The 20,344-nt window shown below is 36.9% G+C and overlaps 1 protein-coding gene across 2 annotated transcripts in view; it reads left to right on the top strand.

Annotated features, from left to right (window-relative positions):
* Nucleotides 1-20,344, top strand: part of SPPL2A (signal peptide peptidase like 2A) — a 50,487-nt gene that overhangs the window by 26,302 nt on the left and 3,841 nt on the right. The window contains exons 6-15 of one of the 2 annotated variants that reach the window (XM_045067969.1): nt 2,283-2,434; nt 5,364-5,460; nt 5,899-6,000; nt 6,933-7,014; nt 7,781-7,855; nt 11,601-11,657; nt 11,853-11,906; nt 12,327-12,429; nt 14,710-14,787; nt 16,261-16,421. In XM_045067969.1, coding sequence (XP_044923904.1) covers nt 2,283-2,434; nt 5,364-5,460; nt 5,899-6,000; nt 6,933-7,014; nt 7,781-7,855; nt 11,601-11,657; nt 11,853-11,906; nt 12,327-12,429; nt 14,710-14,787; nt 16,261-16,421 — 961 coding nt within the window. The remainder of the gene's footprint in view (nt 1-2,282; nt 2,435-5,363; nt 5,461-5,898; nt 6,001-6,932; nt 7,015-7,780; nt 7,856-11,600; nt 11,658-11,852; nt 11,907-12,326; nt 12,430-14,709; nt 14,788-16,260; nt 16,422-20,344) is intronic. The other variant, XM_045067970.1, reaches the window with a different exon arrangement.

Genomic DNA, 20,344 nt, shown 5'->3' with positions numbered 1-20,344 from the left:
ATTTACCCTAAAGATACAAATGTAGTGATCCAAAGGGGCTCGTGCACCTGAATGTTTATAGCAGCAATGTCCAAAATCGCCAAAATAGGGAAGAACCTAGATGTCCATCAACAGATGAATGAATAAAGAAGATGTGGGATATATATACAACAGAATACTATGTAGCCATCAAAAGAAATGAAATCTTGCCATTTGCAACTATGTGGATGGAACTAGAGGGTATATGCTGAGCAAAATAAGTCAATCAGAGAAAGAATTATATGATCTCCCTGATATATGAGGAATTTGAAAGGCAAAGTGGGGGGTTTGGGAGGTAGGGAAGGAAAAAATGAAAGAAGATGGGATCGGGAGATAAACCATAAGAGACTCTTAATCTCACAAAACAAACAGGGTTGCCCGGGGGAGGGGGATAGGGAGAGGGTGGGAGGGTTATGGACACTGGGGAAGGTATGTGCTATGGTGAGTGCTGTGAAGTGTGTAAGACTGATGATTCACAGACCTGTACCCCTGGGGCAAATAATACGTTATATGTTAATAAAAAATGAAAAAAGAAAACTTAACTTTCCATTATATGTGGCTCTTGAGCTGATTAGAGATACAGTGTTTTTAAAAGATGATTATAGTATTTTTATGTGATATAAATCTAGTACATTTCCTTTCCAAAAATTGCCTTTGTCTTCCTTTGCCAGATTTATCTTTTCCTTTATTTATTTTTTAGAAGTTTATATTTATTTACATGAGAGAGTATAAGCAGGGGGAGCAGCAGCAGAGGCAGAGGGAGAAGAAGGCTCCCCACTGAGCAGGGATCATGACCTGAGCGAAGGCAGATGCATAACCAGCTGAGCCACCCAGGTGCCCTTATCTTTTCCTTTAGAGGAATCTACCTGGAGAACTGGTGTACTAAATAAGAATATATAAATCATTTTGACCTATTTGAATTTATAAATTTTTCACTATAATAAAAAGTTTTATTGTTTTTCTTTTTTAAAATTTTTATTTATTTATTTGAGAGTGAGAATGAGAGAGAGCATGAGAGGGGAGACATCAGAGGGAGAAGCAGACTGCCTGCCGAGCAGGGAGCCCAATGTGGGACTCGATTCTGGGACTCCAGGATCCTGACCTGAGCCGAAGGCAGTTGCTTAACCAACTGAGCCACCCTGGCACCCCATAATAAAAACAATTTTAAATGTATCTGTTTGCAATGACAGATACCAAAAGTTGGCACCTTTTTCCACTCAGATACTACTTTCATTGACAATTCTGTTTAATATTCTATCATCCAGCTCTGCAGTTGCTGGAATGTGCTAGTGTGACTGTCCCCAAACCCTCTCCATGCTCTTTGCCCAGGCAGCCTCCCTACAGTCAGAGATGCTTAATATAGTGACCACCCCATTTAACAATTTTCTAGTAAGAAAGTGCTATGTTGGTAAATAAGCAGTCTGGCAAATGTACAGTTTGATAGAAATAAACTTTTTTTTAACCTAAAGTTTATATTAAGTCCAGACCTGATGAGAAAGTCAAGGTGTATGCCATGGGAAGGAGAATTTAGTTGGTCAGAGTTGAAGGGGCTGGAGGAGGAAGAGTATGTAGTAGGCCCCATGTAGCTGGGAGGAGACAGTAAGATGACAGAACACAGACTGCTCAACAAAGAACACTACTGACTCTTTCCTCTTCAACTTTTGTCTCGGCCTTTTATTATCTGTGTGACTTAAGAAGGGTTGTTGAGAGAATTAAAAACAGTATTTTGCTATCTTAACTCAAGGTAGATAAAACTATGTCTTGAACTTCTTTTGAATTCTTCATAATACACTGATAAGCACAGAACAGGCATCCAGTTAGTGCTGAGTTGATTGAAAGAATTTTGTGTTTACATGTAAGAAAAGCTAATTTTAGGAGTACTTTGCTCTCTGTAAGTTGGTATTAAGTGTGTAAAAAGAAACTGGTTATCATCTGAAATTCGTTACATCAATATGTTTTCAAATTAGATCATATAAACATCTGCAGACATTATTTATATGATAAACATTCTCTATTTCAACAATTTCACTTCCAGAAAAAAGTGCTTTTCCAAAAGTTAGTGGTTAATAACAGATCATCTCTGGAGGGTAAAATTATAGGGACCTTCTACTTCATAGATTAAGTTATTTTCTGTTATGTATGCTGTTTTTTTAAAGTTTATTACTTTGTAGTCAGAAACAAATTTAAGTTGGTATTGGAGATAGATTTTAAAAATAACCGTTCTTGGCAGAGATTTGCTGAAGTTCCTGTGTGTGTTTATACAGGGAGAGCATGAAGGCAGTGACAAACACTGAAGACAGAGAAATGAGGAGAAAGAAGGAAGAATATTTAACTTTTAGTCCTCTAACAGTTGTAATATTTGTGGTCGTGTGCTGTGTTATGATGGTCTTACTTTATTTCTTCTACAAATGGCTGGGTAAGAAGTCATACTTTGTATTTGCTACTTTCAGCCTACAAGCTTTTAATTTATTTTATTAGATTGAAGGTATTATACCCAGAAAGCTTAAACAAATGATTGAAAATTAATGTTAACTCTCTAAACTGTCAGAAGTGCTAGATCCCCCTCACTCTAGGATAAAAATTATAAAAATATTTAGATTAAAAATATCCTGTGTCTTTGAGATAAAAACACTTCTTCATGGATGACTTGAAAGAACTGCTGTGGCCCCTAAATTTCCATCTCTGCAGATAAAGCTGGAGAGCCCAGTATCTAAGCAGCAGACTAAGGACTTCTTGGTGACTGTATTTAGTTACACGAAATAGATTATTCAAATTACTAATTTATTGCCTCTGCTTATCCCTAAAGTGTGCTTTGTTCTTTTGTCAGGGTCCAAATCAAGATGTATTGCTCAAATTTTGTTTTACTTGTGTTAACAGTCAAGATCATACTACATCTAAAGACACACAAGTACTTGCCTGTGCTCTAAATAATAACAGGTACTTTTCCTTTAAGAAGGTAGGGGTAGGAATTGTAAGGGCTTGCCCATCCCCTGAGCATTCGTGTTGGTGGTCTGAAAGAATGGAAATTTGCCATCTCTGGGCAATGCACAGCACAAAGAGGAGGAGACTAGGGAAAAAGGAAGTGGCCTGGTAAGAACTAGCAAAAATGCTTTGTGAAAACCACGACAGGCTCCAGCGCTTATTTGGAGAACATTAGCACAATTTTCTGGACTAGAAAACTGAGGTACTCAGGTTGGTTTCAGCTTTTTGTCCAATATTTCCTGTCCTGTAGCAGCATTAAAAACTAGACCTCTGACCTATATTTCCAACTAGAAAAAGAATAATTTGAATGTCACTCATATTTCAATGTCATGCTGGGGGAGTAGATGTTAGGATAGTTATTTGTATTTACATTGTCATTGTGTAGCTGATTTTTCTAATTTAATACTTAGCCTTCACTCGTTTGTGTCTGACCCTCAATTAATTAGTGGTCTTTGATAGAAAAAAGAGATTCCTCTACCCTACCCTAAAGCATGCTTTCATTTGTGGTGAGAAATTTCCTTAAACTTTCAGGTATTTAAAAAGTTGACCTTGCTTATCAATGTAATTTTTTATGTAGGAGGCAGATCATTAAACCTCCTGGTTATCCTAGGACATGGGAGTTAATTATAACTCTTACAAAATCGATGTGGTATTGCAAAACATAATGTACCTCCAAATGGGTTCCTTAATGGCTAAAGTTGCTGCCATTTTTAATTTATGAAATATATCAAATTGGTAAGGTTTCCTTTACCATTTTATGTTAAGTCATGCTCAAGAAAGTAAAGACGGTTATATTAACCAGATGCTTTCTCATACCTAATCATTTTCCTAGTATACTATGACATTGAATGAAATAGAACTCTGTTAAGGTCTCAAGAACATGCTTTCTACCTAAGTTTTAAAACTTGGGTTGGCAGCCTTTGGTGGATGACTCACCGAACATAACTTGGCAGTCTTTGATTGTCTTTGTTTTACTGCTTACATTACCATATGTAACTAGTAATAACAAATAACAAATAATGACAACAGACTAAAAAAGTAAATTCTAGAGAGGGTATGTGCTATGGTGAGCACTGTGAATTGTGTAATACTGATAAATCACAGACCTGTACTCCTGAAACAAATAATATATATTAATTTTAAAAAAGTAATTTGTTCAAGTTCACCAATTACAAAGTGGCCAACAGTTAAAAATGAGGATATCAGAAAATTTTTGAATGGTATCCGTGTTTCTGAAAAAGGAAGATTTCTGGAGACTCATGAATAAGATCTAAGTTGTCCACCTACATAAAGAGCAAGATGCTGGATGATTTTTCAGACTTTTCTGTGACATTTTAAAGATACAATAAAAGGTATATAGATTTAAAAAAGAAGAAGAAAGAAAGTGGCTATCCCTGATTTACTATCTCTAGATTACTCTTCCTTTCTCATCTACAGGACAGTTATAATTTTCTGAAATTTAGTGGAATTTGAAAAATTCAGGTAAAATTCATATTGCCATTGTGAAATAGTTTGTTTTATAGTATAATAATTTCTCTCCCTTCTTAAGAATAAGATTAGATGTAATTTTAAATAATTTTCAAAAAAGTATAGCTAATATAGAAAAATATTTGTGAACATTAACTACCTTAGTTTCATATCATAACAGAGTGGTTTGTTTAAGTGGATTTGGTTTTACCACAGGTCAAATAATTGGAGATAAATTCCACCATACGAAATATAGATAACTTGTTTAAGGTAGATGTCAGTTCTCATCCCTAAAGTGCATTTTTTTTAAGATTTTATTTATTTATTTGTTTGACAGACAGAGAACACAAGTAGGCACAGAGGCAGGCAGAGAAAGAGAGGAAGGGGAGCAGGCTCCCTGATGAGCAGGGAGCCCGATGCGGGGCTCGATCCCAGGACCCTGGGATCATGACCTGTGCCAAAGGCAGAGGCTTTAACCCACTGAGCCACCCAGGCATCCCCCTAAGGTGCATTTTTTAAAACATTTCTACTGTTTACTTAATTCGTCCATTCCTTACATTTAAGTTCTTACAAGTGTCTATATCTCACTTCATAGACATCTTAAGTAGACATGTTAGTTTGAATCATTGAATGACAGAAAATGCAGAGCCAGCTTTAGCCCTTAAGCAGTCCTACCAGGTGTAATGGAACCGAAACAACACATTAAACACTCGCATTTCAATAAAACTCAAGATCTAAATATTTTCAGCTTAATAACCAATTCAGATAATAATATGGTCACTGCATTGAAAGTATCATGATGCAGTAAGAAAGCTAGATTACTATTGCGTGTATAAATATTTTCTAATCACATTTCCTTCTGTTCTCATATAATTTAGTGTCTTCTTTTTTTCTAGTGTATGTTATGATAGCAATCTTCTGCATAGCATCAGCAATGAGTCTGTACAACTGTCTAGCTGCACTCATTTGTAAGATACCATGTGGACGATGCACGTATGTATCTCTTACAAGGAATCCTATAATGTTGGTATTTGTAATTTAAAACAATACATGGAAAAGTAGGAGTGGTATTTTAACTCTATGTAAGCCAACATACATGTAGCTATTAAAATTTAAATTAATTAAAACTAAATAAATCTTAAAACTCAGTTCCTCACTCTCATTAGCTACATTTCAAATGCTAACTAACCACGTGTAGCTACTACTGGCTACTGTACTGGGCAGCACAGATATCAGACATTTTCATCATGGACAGTTCTGTTGAATTAATATTTTTGATGTATTATTTGTTGTACTTAAATTTAGGGCTTTTAAATCGATATTTTAGTAGCTTTCTTGTGACTGTGGTTAATATTTGTCATTTCTCATGTTTAAGTGAACATTTTATTTCATCTGCAGAGTAGACTAACCTATTTCTGTCTATTTTTTTAGGATTATATTTCGCGGCAAGAGCATTGAAGTGCGACTTATTTTTCTCTCTGGACTGTGCATTGCAGTAGCTGTTGTTTGGGCTGTATTTAGAAATGAAGATAGGTATGAGTACTCAGTGTATTTGCCTTTAGAGTAAGGATGCATGATTTTGTATCTTGCTTGGTAGTTATGCATATTATGATAATTATGGATTTTTTTTTTTTTGGCTTTTATCCCAGAACACCATAGTCTTGAAATAAGCTAAATAAGACTCATAAGCAGATCTTGTGCTAATGGGTTCAAGGTCATATAGATAAGAAAATACGTACTATGGTTTAAATATCTAAGCCTATTTTGAAATAGGCTTCAAAATATACTTACGATTATATATCCACACAATGAAGTACAATGCGGCTATAAAGGATAAAGAAGATCTCTTTAAACTGATATGCAGTGATTTCCAGGATGTATTTTTAAGTGAAAAAAGAATATATAGAGTATGCTACCTTTTCTGTAAGAGAGGAAAAATAATATACAAATATCTGTCCATTTGTAGGAAGGATGACCAGAAAAAGATCTTAACTTTTTAATGGTTTATTAATAAAATTACTAAAGCCTAAATTACTTGTAGCCTAAAATTTGGAAGCAAGGATTTACAATTTAAGGTGGCTTCAGCTGATAATAATATGTATCAGTTCCTAGTAGTTACATAGTTCTCATTTCCTTTAGATTCCAGCTATCTGGACATAAGTGAACACCAATATCTTTTGTTATGAGCCGCCTTTCTAAAGGAAACATACATGTATATGTTCAAAGATTAAAGATAAATGTTCTGAGGTAGCCTTTCACTTTTTCCTTAGTTATAGTAGTAGTCATTATTCTACTAGTACAGCAAATTAATATGGAATATATGAGAGGTTTTTTGTCATTATAATTGCTGCTTAATCAAATAGTCAAATCATAACAACTGAATAATACTTTAATGATCTATTTCTTTTGAAAGGTCCCATCTAAGCATAACTACATAAACAAGTAGAGTATTCTTTTGATTTTAGGTGGGCTTGGATTTTACAAGATATCTTGGGGATCGCTTTCTGTCTGAATTTAATTAAAACACTGAAGTTACCCAACTTCAAGGTAAAGTGTACTGCTTTGCAAGCTAAAATAATTTTTTCTTTTTCTTTTTCCTTTTTTTTTTTTTTAAGATTTTTATTTACTTATTTGAGAGAGAGAGACACAGCAAGAGAGGGAACACAAGCAGGGGGAGTGGGAGAGGGAGAAGCAGGTGTCCTGCTGAGCAGGGACCCTGATGTGGGGCTCTATCCCAGGACCTAGAAACCATGACCTGAGCCAAAGGCAGACACTTAACCCCTGAGCCGTCCAGGCGCCCCAATAATTCTTTCTTTTTAAAACAACTTTATTCAAGTATAATTTACATGTGGCAAAATGCTCCCATCTTAAGTGTACAGTTTATTGAAGCTGTACAAATGAATAACAGTAGCCACCATCCCAATCAATTATAGAAGATTTCTCCTCTCTTTGAAAGCTCTGTCCTGTCCTTTTGCAGTCAATACAAATCACCAGCCGTAGCTAACTATTGGTTTGCTAGCTAAAATATTTTTAATTATTTCTATAATATGCCAAATTCATAAAATCCTTTAAAAATATCATCAAAGAACATTTCTTTAATTTAGTGATTCTTTTTTTTTTAAAGAATGGGTTAAAGAAGATAAAATTTTTAATGTGATTTGTAGAATAAAACTACAAATAGTAATAATTGTTAAATGCCTTAGAAAAAGTGTTCAAATGAAATTTCATTATGTTTATTTGTATTTGCAAAATCATATAACTTCTTCATTTACAGGGAAGTTTGACCTTTAAATTTTTTCTTTTTTTTCAACAGTCATGTGTGATACTTCTAGGTCTTCTCCTCCTCTATGATGTGTTTTTTGTTTTCATAACACCCTTCATCACAAAGGTATGATATTTTTGAAATCCATGAGAAACACGTTATAAGAAGAGAATCTTAAACCTGTTCTTCGATAACTGATTTTGCAGATGTTCACCATTGAGTATGTGCTAATTCTCTTTTGAAAATTGTCATTGGAGTTGGCCTTTTTTTTTTTTTTCCTAATTATTTTTAGTACCATATAATGTATTATTTGCCCCGGGGGTATAGGTCTGTGATTCATCAGGCTTACACATTTCACAGCACTCCCCATAGCCCATACCCTCCCCAGTGCCCATAACCCAACCACCCTATCCCTACCTCCTCACCCCCCATGAAGTTGGCCTTCTAATAGATGATTTTAAGCTTTTAATTCATTCTGCTAAATGAAAAATGTCTCCTGGCTGATCATGAGACTATAAATTTTCTTCCTATCCATTTAAAAATAACTTTTCTTGTTGTAAAACAATCACTGCTTACTGTAGACAATATGAACGACAAAAAGAAGGAAAGTGTATCATTGCTGCTTTCATTTCTGTACCCCTAGTTTGAGACTAAGAAAGAACTCCACACTGGAAGTTCTGATGGCATGAAGTGTAGCTCTGTAACTGCTACCCTGGCAAGTCACTCACACTTTGTGCTTCCGGTTCCTAATCCATTGTGTGAGGGAGTATTGCTAGCATTCCAGCCTCCCTCTGCCATCAGTAGAATTCTTCCAGTCGGAACTGACAGAACCCGATCTAACCTTTCTAGACCACAAAGGCTCTTCTATCCAACCTGTGTATAGAAGCCAAGGTGGAGCTGGCCTCAGAAGAAACTAGACCCAGGGGCACATACTCTCCCTTTCCACTTCTGTCCATTTTGTTCTTTGTCCCAGACTGGCTTTTTCAATGAAGTTCGAGTAATAGCAGCTGACAGCTCCTTGTTCACCTGTCCCCCACCCCTGCCATTAGCTCTTCCATAAAATAGTGATGCTGTTCCCAGAGTAAGGGAGAGGTGTTGGGTGAGTGTGGTCGTCCTTCATTATTTGCCCAGCTTTTCTACTTGTCCCTATTTCTATGTCCTGAGTATTTTATTTTATTTTATTGCTCAGTTCTCCTGCTTTCCCCATTTTATGTTGAGTCTTATTTTGACTCAGTATTTGCTGTTATAATCACTGCATTTTTTCCCCATTAGTTCTTTATCTCTTCTTTAGCCCCTACCATGCGTGAAAGAAATCACTGTAAAACTGCACTTCTAATATTTACTATAAGGGCATAAACATGTGGCACTAAGATGTGCCCCACTGGGGAGCTAAAATGCAAGTAGGAGTTAATGTAGTTAACTGTCCAATATTACAGCTAACCAGACCATTTTACTAGCATCTTTCTGTGTCTTAATGATGAGCTATTTGAGTCACTGACTTTGTTCAGCAAAAGTAACCTTTTTAAAGCATAGAATTAATATTATAGATTATAACAAAAAATGTCAGTTAATGAAAGCTTTCTATCTAAAGCCATCCCAGTTTGTATCCGTTTATTTAGTTCAAAAGAAACGTTTCTGTAAGTCACTCCAGAGGGGTCCCATAATGAAAGTGAAACATTCTGTGTACAAAACCATTCTCTAAGTCAGCAGATAGTCATAGCATATGGCCCATATAGTACACGGGGGCTAAGGTATGAACTCTATCTAAACCCTTTAAAAAAATTTTTCCATTCAGTGTTTTTTTATTTGTTGTTTGTTTTTTAGTGGGAGAGAGGTCAGGAAAAGGACAAAGGGAGAGGGAGAGCAAGAATCTTAAGCAGGCTCCATGCCCAGCGCAGTATAGAGATCATGACCTGAGCCAAAATCAAGTCAAATGGTTAACTGACTAAGCTACCCATGCACCCCTCCATTCAGTTTTAACCTAGTGTCACTTTGTAAATGTTAACTGTCTGCTAAAAAATATTTACAATCCCTCAACATAAAATGTTGCAGAATTTTAAAGATACAGGATAATAGTAAAGATGTCTTTGAGGCTCTTTGTTCTCTGCCTAGAGAATTTTTCATCTTTTTTTCCTATTTGTTCCCAGTGACTGATCTGGTAGAAAAGATTAGAAGGGCTCTTTAGAGTTCACAAGTATAGATTTTCTTGAATACCTTCTTCTCAGTCTGGTTTGGGTTTTTTGTTTGTTTGTTTGTTTGTTTGTTTTTTATTAAGGCTATAGACTTTACTTAGTAAGTAACTCAATATGTAATACCTGATTGGGTTTTTGTTTTTAACTGAAAATTTTAAGGATTAAACATTGGACATTTTAAACATGTCTTTCAACAGGTGTTAGCAGAGTTTTAATGAATAAGCAGAGGAGGTAGCCACAGGAGTACAGGTCGTAAGGGGCACCTGGGTGGTTCCATCAATTAAGCTTCCAGTCCTTGATTTCTGGCTTGGGTCATAATCTCAGGGTCATGAGATTGAGCCCTGTGTCGAGCTCCGCACTGGACATGGAGCCTGCTTGGGAGTCTCTTTCCCTTTCTCTCTGCTCCCTGACCCGTCTCCTGCTCTTTGTCTCTCTCTGTCTCTGTAAAAAAACAGAAACAAAAAAAAAACTGTCTTCATTTATTTTCCATCCACCCCTGTAAATTGGTATAGTAATTGCAAATAGTAGTTACTCACATGTAGGAGAGGATGTCAGTGATGGCCTTCAGTTAAATGTTTGAAATAACAATTAGAAAATGAACCACAATGAACTCTGTCTGGAAATTAAATCATATTGTGGGAGTTTGCTGTAAGGAATTATATTTAATATTAGTCTATTTTCCAAACTGCTATGACTTTACCCTTCTGTAACCCAAAGCGCAACATGAGGGAAAGATTTCTGTAACTGGAGATTATCTCCTCCTTTCTACTCAGCTCAGATCATCAGTGAAGTCCTCTTAAAAACACCAAAGTGATTTTTACTATGCTTCCCACCCACATGGGAAATACTATAGTTACTTGATCAAATTCTCCTTAAATTCAGCATTTATTTATCTTCCCACTACCTGCTTGATGATATGTTCATCCTAATATAAAGCATAGATGGCATTCATAGTCTTCATTTGCTACCTCCAAATGTTTCCCCTCCACAACAGACTTGGCTATCAGGAAAGAACTATATTAAGGGGCTCCTCAGCCCACATAAAAAGACCTTAGTCAGACACAATGGATGAAATTCAGCTGAAATTAATGTTTCGATTGGGACATAAAAAGCTGGCAGGGCTAAAACCGGATAGGAGGGTAGAGAAGCTTCTCAGGTGCTTTAGAGCTAGGTCTTTTCAAGTTTGGCTTCATTCTTATGATGGTGAGTAGCTAGATCAAAGGTATCTTTATTTAAATAAAGTTACCAATATTTATTACAAATCTAAATACAAAAGATTTTAGTATTGTATCTCTATTCATTGTTATTGCTAAAAATGACACATAGTACATGGCATAATGTAACTACAAGCACTTAAAATTTATAGTCTATTAAAAATGCTAGCTGTTAGTTCTCAGTATAGATCAGTCCCCAAAGCTTCAGTTGAATAATCTGCATTTGGTTTATCTGCTAGATGGTGATCATTGTTGACCTGTAATAGAATGGACCAAAGTGCTTGGTGAAATTTGTTTTAGATGGCTCCAATTTTCATTAGACTTTTTAAGGAACACTGTCTATAGCCCATTTTTCACCAGTTTTCTGTAGGCCATTAGCCAGGGGATCAAATCATTCTTAAATACTGATAGATCGTTCTCTTTAAATGATTGGGCAATTTCTTTCATCTTCCTCCTGAATTTTAGAATGGCGAGAGTATCATGGTTGAACTTGCAGCTGGACCTTTTGGAAACAATGAGAAGGTAGGGATGGCAATTATATAGAAATGGCTGTCAGTGTATATATGTGTGTCCAGTTAATAATTTTGCCTTCCTGTGTAATCCATTGGTCATGTAGTGCATGTTAAGGTATTGTAAAACTTTATTTCTCACAAAATATAGCCCTTTTCTTAGTTATTCTAAATTATTAAACACCTATTGACTTGGGTTTCATCCTAGAATGATGGAAACTTGGTGGAAGCCACTGCTCAACCCTCAGCTCCCCATGAGAAAGTAAGGATTGTATTTCAGATATGTTCATTGGACTTTAAATCATACCCTCTGAGACAAGACTCTTCTTTGGGGGAAAAAATCCAGATTTTAAAAAAAAAAATCTGTTTCAAGGCCAGAGTCCTATTTTTGGTAAAAAAGAAAAAAAAAAGGTTAGATGTGGGGATACTGGACTAATACTGTTAACCCTCAGGTGTTTTGGGTTTCATTTTTCCAAAACTGTATCTATTTCTTTCAAGCTTTCTGTGCATTCAGAGTATATATGTGTGTAGCTTAGGTTCTCTGATTTTAAGTTCTTCTAAAATGTCTATTTTAAAATGTTAGAACAATTACTCTCGTATCAATCCTTCCCTTTCTAAGAGATATGGGTAAAGATTCGTAAGAGGTTTATTAGTGCCTTTTTTTTCCCCCCCATAATTACAGTTACCAGTAGTCATCAGGGTACCAAAGCTGGCCTATTTCTCAGTAATGAGTGTGTGCCTCATGCCAGTTTCAATACTGGGTTTTGGAGACATTATTGTACCAGGTAAGCAGTTGTTTGTAACAATTCGGTAAGAATATACTGATGGTTTAAAATTGCCAAATGTGGGGCGCCTGGGTGGCTCAGTGGGTTAAGGCCTCTGCCTTCGGCTCAGGTCATGCACTATCCCAGGGTCCTGGGATGGAGGCCCGCTTCTGGCTCTCTGCTCAGCAGGAAGCCTGCTTCCCTTCCTCTCTCTGCCTGCCTCTCTGCCTACTTGTGATCTCTGTCAAATAAATAATAAAATCTTAAAAAAAAAAAAAAAGTTGAATTTAATAATACCAAATGTATTGCACTTTCTATGACTTCTATTTTAAAATAATAGTTACGTGTTAGGAAAAGTGGTTTATGATTACCAGGCAAGGTCATGATCAACAGAAGAAACATAATAGAATGCCAGCTTGTAGGAAATTATGATACAAAAAATACAGCATATAGCATATCTTCTCTGACAATTGGATTATTCTCATTGGGCTACCTATAGGATAAACTTAATCCCAGCCCAGGAATAATATAGCCTAGAAGTATTTACTAGTCTTTCTTAATCAGCCGAGAGTTTGTCCTTCTTTACTTTTCTTACAGTCTCTCTGTACTAACTGCCTTTGAAGGAGTAAAAAGCATGGGCTCATCTGCAAAAGCCCTTTCATTTACATAGTAAAGCCAGGCAGAGAGAGAAAAGCCAACGGCTTTGCCTTGTGAGTTGGCATGGCAAAGTCCAGTGTAGCAACTCTCTTAGTTCATTTTCTAGGATAGATCACGGGTTAGGCCACAAAGCAAATCTTAGCAAATTTAAGAAGATCGAAAGTACATACCAAGTATATTTTCTGACCACAACGGTATGAAACTAGAAATCAATAACAGGAAGAAAACTGGAAAATTCACAAATACATAGAAATTAAATAAAATAGTCTTGAACAACCAGTGCATCAAAGAAAAAATTAAAATAGAAATTTAAAAATATTTTGACAAAAATGAAAAGAAACAATATCCAAACACTTACAGGATGCAATAAAAGGAGTTCCAAGAGGGACGTTTATAGTGATTAGCACATACATCAAGAAAATAGAAAAGCAGAGAAGCACCCTAACTTTATATGTAAGGAACTGAAAAAGGAAGAACAAACTAAGCCCAAAGTTAGCAGAAAGAGGAAAATAGGATTCCGCAGAAATAGAGAACAAGAAAATAGTAGAAAAGATGAATAAAACCAAGTAGAAAAGATGAATAAAACCAAGAGTTGGTTATTTTATTTTATATATAGATTTTTAAAAATTTATTTGAGAGAGTAAGCGAGAGAACACAGGAGGAGAGGGGGGAAAGAGCAGAGAGAGGGAGAAGCAGACGCCCTGCTGAGCAGGGAGCTAACTTGGGGCTTGATCCCAGGACTCTGGGATCAGGACCTGAGTTGAAGGGAGATGCTTAACCGACTGAGCCATCCAGGTGCCCCAGAGTTGTTTTTTAAAAAGATGAACAAGGGGCACCTGGTTGGCTCAGTCATCAGGTGTCTTGCCTTTGGCTCAGGTCAGATCTCGGGGTCCTGGGATCTAGCCCTGCATTGGGCTCCCTGCTTAGCAGGAGGCCTGCTTCTCCCTCTCCTACTTCCCCTGCCTGTGTTCTCTCTCTCGCTGTGTCTCTCTCTGTCAAATAAATAAAATCTTTTAAAAATAATAATAAATAGGGACACCTAGGTGGCTCAGTTGGTTAAGTGTCTGCTTTTGGCTCAGGTCATGATCCCAGAGTCCTGGGATCGAGTCCCGAATGGGGCTCCTTGCTCAGCTAGAGCCTGCCTCTCCTTCTGCCCCTCCCCTTGCTCATGCTCATGGGTGCATTTGCGTCCTCTCTTTCTCAAGTAAATTAATAAATAAAATCTCTAATAAATAAATAAAGACATAAGCAAAAATGACAAGCCTTCAACTAGACTAACCAAGAAAAAAAAGAGAGAGAGCCCAAATTGATCAAATCATAAATGAAAGAGGAGATATAACCACAGAAATATAAAAAATTTTCTCTATGTCACGGAATATTAAGCAGCTAAAAAACATCATGCCTCTAAACACTGTTTAATGGTTTGGGAAAATGTTTAGCAATGGCATTAAGTTAAAAAAAATTATATAAAATTTTGTCCAGAATTTGAGGTACCTTATGTTCTCACGGTATGAAAATGAGTGGTAAATACAAGGCAGCATGTATTGTTGCCATAGTTAATAGTTGAATTTGCATTGCTGTCACTGTCTTAAGAGAATAATGTGTTTGATGGGTGTTTTTTGTTTTTGTTTTTGTTTTTTTTAGGCCTGTTGGTTGCATATTGTAGAAGATTTGATGTTCAGACTGGTTCTTCCTCTGTATACTATGTTTCCTCCACAATCGGTAAATTTTTATTTTGTCTTCCCATTATGTTGTACTGTCTGTAGGAAAAGGTTGAGGTCTAAAAGTATGGAGTCCTGGACTCTGATTCTTCAGCGTTAATTAATAAGTTTTCCCATCAAAAAGAAATAATACTTTACTACCTATATCATAAGGTTTTGAGGTTTAAAAAATTATATGTGAAAGAAAATGATTAGATTTTCTATCTTAAATGCTTATTAGAGCATCTGGCACATGACTAGTCAGTAAATTATATAATATTAGATTTTCTCAAAATACTATATGATTGACAATGTATTTATATAAATGAATATATGACACAATAACTTCTCACCTGGGACAGCAGAAATGATTGTCATTTATCCCTCTATTTCTCTTACTGAGAATAGGAAGCAAGCCAAAAAATACTTCTAAACATATCAAACAGATATCTCAAAGTCCATACCAGAGTTCTTTACTCTTAGATAAGTGGCCTGCTTCAGAGCCATTTAGATACTGTTCTGGCAAAGTTTTCAATTCCACAGTGGAGTAAAATGCAGTAAATTAAAAGTGTATGCTAGTAGGAGAGAAGGTTATTACTAGGAATAGGAACCTGACAGCAAGGAAGAACAGCTAAGTGAAAGAAAAAAAAATACTATAAGGAAGTAAGAAAAGCAGTTCAAGGCTACTGAGAATGGTATTATCAGAGGGCATGGATGTATTAAAGTCCAGTACCAGTCAGTGTGATAGAATACAAGAACACTCAATGCAAAGGCAGGTAAGAGGGCTCTGTCCATTGCGCTGTATAACTTCGGCAGTTCACTTAACTTCCCTGGTCCTCCATTGCCTTGCCCGTCCTTAAAATCAGGAGGTAAACTGAGCTGTCTATAAAGGCTCTGTTAGCTCCAGTATTCTGAGATCCTGTGTTCATAGTGAGACGCTGAGTCATTAAGGAGAGATCAGATGATGTTTTGTGTGCCCTTGTTGAAGAAGTCCAGGAAGTATATAATCAGAATGAAGATTTTCCAAAGCAAATTTTAGTACCTACAGGTACAAATTTTAGTTATCTAAAATGTGCAACAAACAACTCAGCATCCTTAATGGTGACCGTTAATGGAGATTTCTTAAATTATTGTCTTTGTCAACGATTAATGATTCGGATAATTATAATCGAAACACTAACCAGTTTCCAAACTTTCAAAAGCAATGAGGTATGTCTCTGCTAATGGCTGTCTAGGAAAATAACAAAATGAGGGAAAAAGTCATAGGGCAAAAATTGTTCTCAGAAATATTTGAAACCACCACTTCAGTGAAGGAGTCAGAATCCACTTTGGTAGCTGTAGGTCTAAAGTCAACTGCCGACCCTCTGCTCCCATTCTCTTGAAGCTGACTTGTTTGTGCCTCATTCTTCCATGTGCCATTGGGAAGTGGCAAGTGGTCGTTGGAAAGCAGCAGGTAACATGTAGAAATGACTGATAATTGATGTTCTTCTTACAGCCTATGCTGTTGGCATGATACTCACATTTGTTGTTCTGGTGCTGATGAAAAAGGGGCAGCCTGCCCTCCTCTATTTAGTTCCTTGCACACTTGTTACTGCCTCAGTTGTTGCCTGGAGACGTAAGGAAATGAAAAAGTTCTGGAAAGGTAGCAGCTATCAGGTATGTGCTTCTATCTCAGTTACCAAGCTATGACATAATTCACTGACTAACTTCATCTGGGACCCACCTATATATATCACAGCTTCTATGTGCCCCAGAGTTTCCTTGGCTCTGTCAGGACGTCCAGGTTTTTTCCACCATTACCACCTCACTGTCCACCAGCTGCTCAGCAGTTCTCATCATCCCTACGGTGGTCTGATGCCAAAACCCTGGTGACTCCAACCAAAGCTACCAAGAAGCAGTGGGAGGGCCTCAGGGAAAACCAGAATAGCATTTCAACATGAGTTTTCAAATCCACACACAAATAGATTTCACGACAAATCATACTCTGTCAAGTCTGAGAGACCGACGTTATCTCTTTATAGTAAGAGTCCTGAGGTTTTGCAGATAAAAAGCATGTACTCTTAGGGCGCCTGGGTGGCTCAGTGGGTTGAGGTCTCTGCCTTTGGCTTGGGTCGTGGTCCCGGGATCCTGGGATCAGTCAAGCCCCATGTCAGGCTCTCTGCTCGGCAGGGAGCCTGCTTGCCCTCCCCTGTCTCTCTTCCTACTTCTGATCTCTCTGTCAAATAAATAAATAAAATCTTTAAAAAAAAAAAAAGCATGCACTCTCTACAGCACCTAAATGGGTCTACCTAAATTAAATAGGGTACCCGTTTCAGATTTAAATGGATCAAGACCAACCTCCCTGGAACAGAAAATCGTGATAGCAGAATCTGTGGTGTTTGAGCTTTTTCTTCATTGAAGTTAAAACCCTTTCTTTTCCTGAATGTTCTTGGTATTCCAGTTAAATTTGTTTCCATTGAAACTAAAGAGCATTGGGAAACTCCAGCCTGTTAAAGGTCAGGGCTGTGGCATCGATCCCTTCATGAGGCAGTTAGCTCTGCTTTGCCCTATTACAACAAACTACCTTCCTCCATCTGCCCTCATACATGCGTGTTAATGGTCACATGAACAAAAACAGAAGTACTTTGGGTGGATGCCTGCAATTCTTTTAGTAGATAAGCAGTTCAAAGTTCACATCCATCTTGTGGTTGGTCTATAGCATCATCTTTATTTAACAAGAGATGATTCACATACAAAGTTAGACTCCTACGTTTGGAAGAAGCACTGTCTAGAATTCTTTTGGGTAAATCTTATCATTCCTTTGAAATTTGGTTAAAATAATAATACCTGCTCTGTCTATCTCACAGTGTCATTGTCTCAACTTATATTTGTGCACAAAGAATTATGGCCACAAGGCTCTTAACTAGAGTAAGATAGCTCATAACTTTTACATGAAAAGGACACCCACGTAGAGTTTTTTATTTATTTTAGATTTTTAAAAATTAAAGTGTGTTCTACAACACACCTTTGAAAGTCACATCCCAAAAAGTACTCTTCACAATCATTTTCTTAAAATAGTGTTATATTTCTTCATTTAGCAAATGTTAGTTAAGCAGTTCTGTGAGCCAGGTGCTATTTTAGGTGCTGTTGATAAAAGATGTTGATAAAAGGCTTACTCTCACGGCCTCTTGAAAGTTAGAGGCGAGTGGAGGATGCAGATAGTCACGGACAAAGTGTGATAAATGTATTTATTAGTTATGGTAGGGTGTCATGAAAGCTAGCATTAGGACACCCAGTGCTTGTCATTTTGTGACAGTCAAAGGTGATTTAGGAAAGACTGCTTTTTTTATTTTTTAAGATTTTTATTTATTTGAGGGGCGCCTGGGTGGCTCAGTGGGTTAAGCCTCTGCCTTCAGCTCAGGTCATGATCTCAGGGTCCTGGCATCAAGCCCCGCATCGGGCTCTCTGCTTTGTGGGGAGCCTGCTTTCCTCTGCCTCTCTGCCTACTTGTGATCTCTCTCTCTCTCTCTGTCAAATAAATAAATAAAATCTTTAAAAAAAAAAAAAACTTTAGAAAAAAAATTTGAGAGAGAAATGAATGGGAAAAGGGGGAGGGGCAGAGGTAGAAGCAGAAGGAGACTTCTTACTGACCCAGAATCCTGACCTGACCACTTAATAGACACTTAACTAACTGAGCCACCCAGGCACCCCTTAGGCAAGGCTTCGTAAAGAATGTTAAATTTATGTTGAAACTTTAAGACTGAACCATGTGTTCCATATGGAGGGAACCATGTCTTGAAATGTTCAGAGGGAAGAAATCATGGCACATTTAAGAACTAAATGAAGTTTAGGATGACTATAATGTTGAGTAACAGCAGGAAATGAAAACTGGAGAAAGATACTAAATAAAGCAATTGATGGTAAGAAAATTCATTTTAAAATATCTGAAAAGTTAAGACAACTTTAGTTATACACTTCTCACTTTTGTAGTGTGGTCTCATAATTTTATTAGGTAAAGACATTCAAAATAAAAAGTGTGCGGTCTGGTACCAGACTGCCTAAGTTTAAGTCTTGTTTTGTTAATTATTAGCCACATAACCTTAGACAAGTTACTAGCTTCTTGGTGCCTCAGTTTCCTTTAATGTAAAAAGGAATAATCATCATCCTACTTCAGAGGGTTGTTGTAAAATATGCAAATTGCTTAGAATAGTGTGTGGCACATCATAAACACTGTGCATTTGCTATTATTATTTATAGGAATCGAGGTTTTTTGTTTTGGTTTATTTGTAGGCTTGGTTGTTATTTTTCAGTTCATTAACTAGGTTTCCATTTTCCCAGTTTGAATATTAAAACTTCAGGTCTTTGTTAAATCTGATTCTTTTAACTTATTTGCAGAAAGATTTGATAGCCATCACAAGCCTCACGGGGGGAAAATCTGTTAAATGCAGCCATTTTCCCACTGTACACTAGATTTTTTTAAAACATAAAGAACAGACACATGCTGAAATTTAAGGCAAGTTAGTTGCAGAATATTATAAACTACTGCCAGAAGAGAATTTTTTAAAGAAAATTAGCATTTTCAGAAGTCATAGAATGTAATGTCTTCACAAAATTATTCCCATGTTACTGCGAAAAAGAAAATCTCATTGCTTCTGTCCAATCTTTAAAGTCAAAAAATCAATTTAGCTTTAATGTTGTCATTTGTGGGAGATAGTATCTTTTAGGCTTTGGAATCCATTCTGGCAAGTCACTTGGTCTGTTAAGACTCTGTCTCCTTGGGCGCTTGGGTGGCTCAGTGGTGTAAGCTTCTGCCTTCGGATCAGGTCATGATCCCAGAGTCCTGGGATCGAGTCCCACATCAGGTTCTCTGCTTGGCGGGGAGCCTGCTTCCTCCTCTCTCTCTCTCTCTCCCTACTTGCGATCTCTTTCTGTCAAATAAGAAAAATCTTTAAAAAAAAAAAAAAAAGACTGTCCCCTCATCCATAAAATGAGGTTGGATCTATAGGCTGTTAGGAGAATCTGTAATTCATAGTGGTGGGTTACCACAGGGCTTGGTAGGGCAGGGGGATGAGATCAGGTAAGTCAGTCTAGGCTGAGGCTTTGAAAGTATAACTTAGAACCTCAACAAGCGTGGTAAATAAAGGAGAGGGAGACTAGGTATCAACCCAGTGTAAGGACAGCCTGAAGATCAGCCCTGGAGTCTGGCCTCAGGCCGTTGTTCATCTCATCTCTCAGGGTAACGTGTCATAACCTTTTCCCTCCTCTCCCCTGCCTCCATTATGTTCACAGTATTGCCAGACTGTTCCAAAATATGCCTTATATTCCCAACTCAGAATCTTCCTTCTCAAAGCAGATAGCCAAGAGTTCTTCAGTTGAAATTAGGTTCACCTTTCCCCATATTTTTTATGGACTTTGTACTTTTAATACTTACTAACATCTGCCTTGTAGTGTAGACATTTATGTGTGCCTCCCTCAGTAAGTTATTATCTTCTAGGTATCAGGAACCTACAGTGCTGATAACAGTGTTTTATGTACTATAAATTCTCAGTTAATGTTATGGAAATTTTTCATGCAAAGCAACTTTAATGTTTAGTCCTTAA

The sequence above is a fragment of the Mustela putorius genome, unplaced genomic scaffold, assembly GCF_011764305.1.
Source record: "Mustela putorius furo isolate JIRA1106 unplaced genomic scaffold, ASM1176430v1.1 tig00003898_pilon_pilon_pilon, whole genome shotgun sequence".
In the NCBI taxonomy this organism is placed as follows: Eukaryota; Metazoa; Chordata; class Mammalia; order Carnivora; family Mustelidae; genus Mustela; species Mustela putorius.
This window is presented reverse-complemented; position numbering and strand designations above follow the sequence as displayed.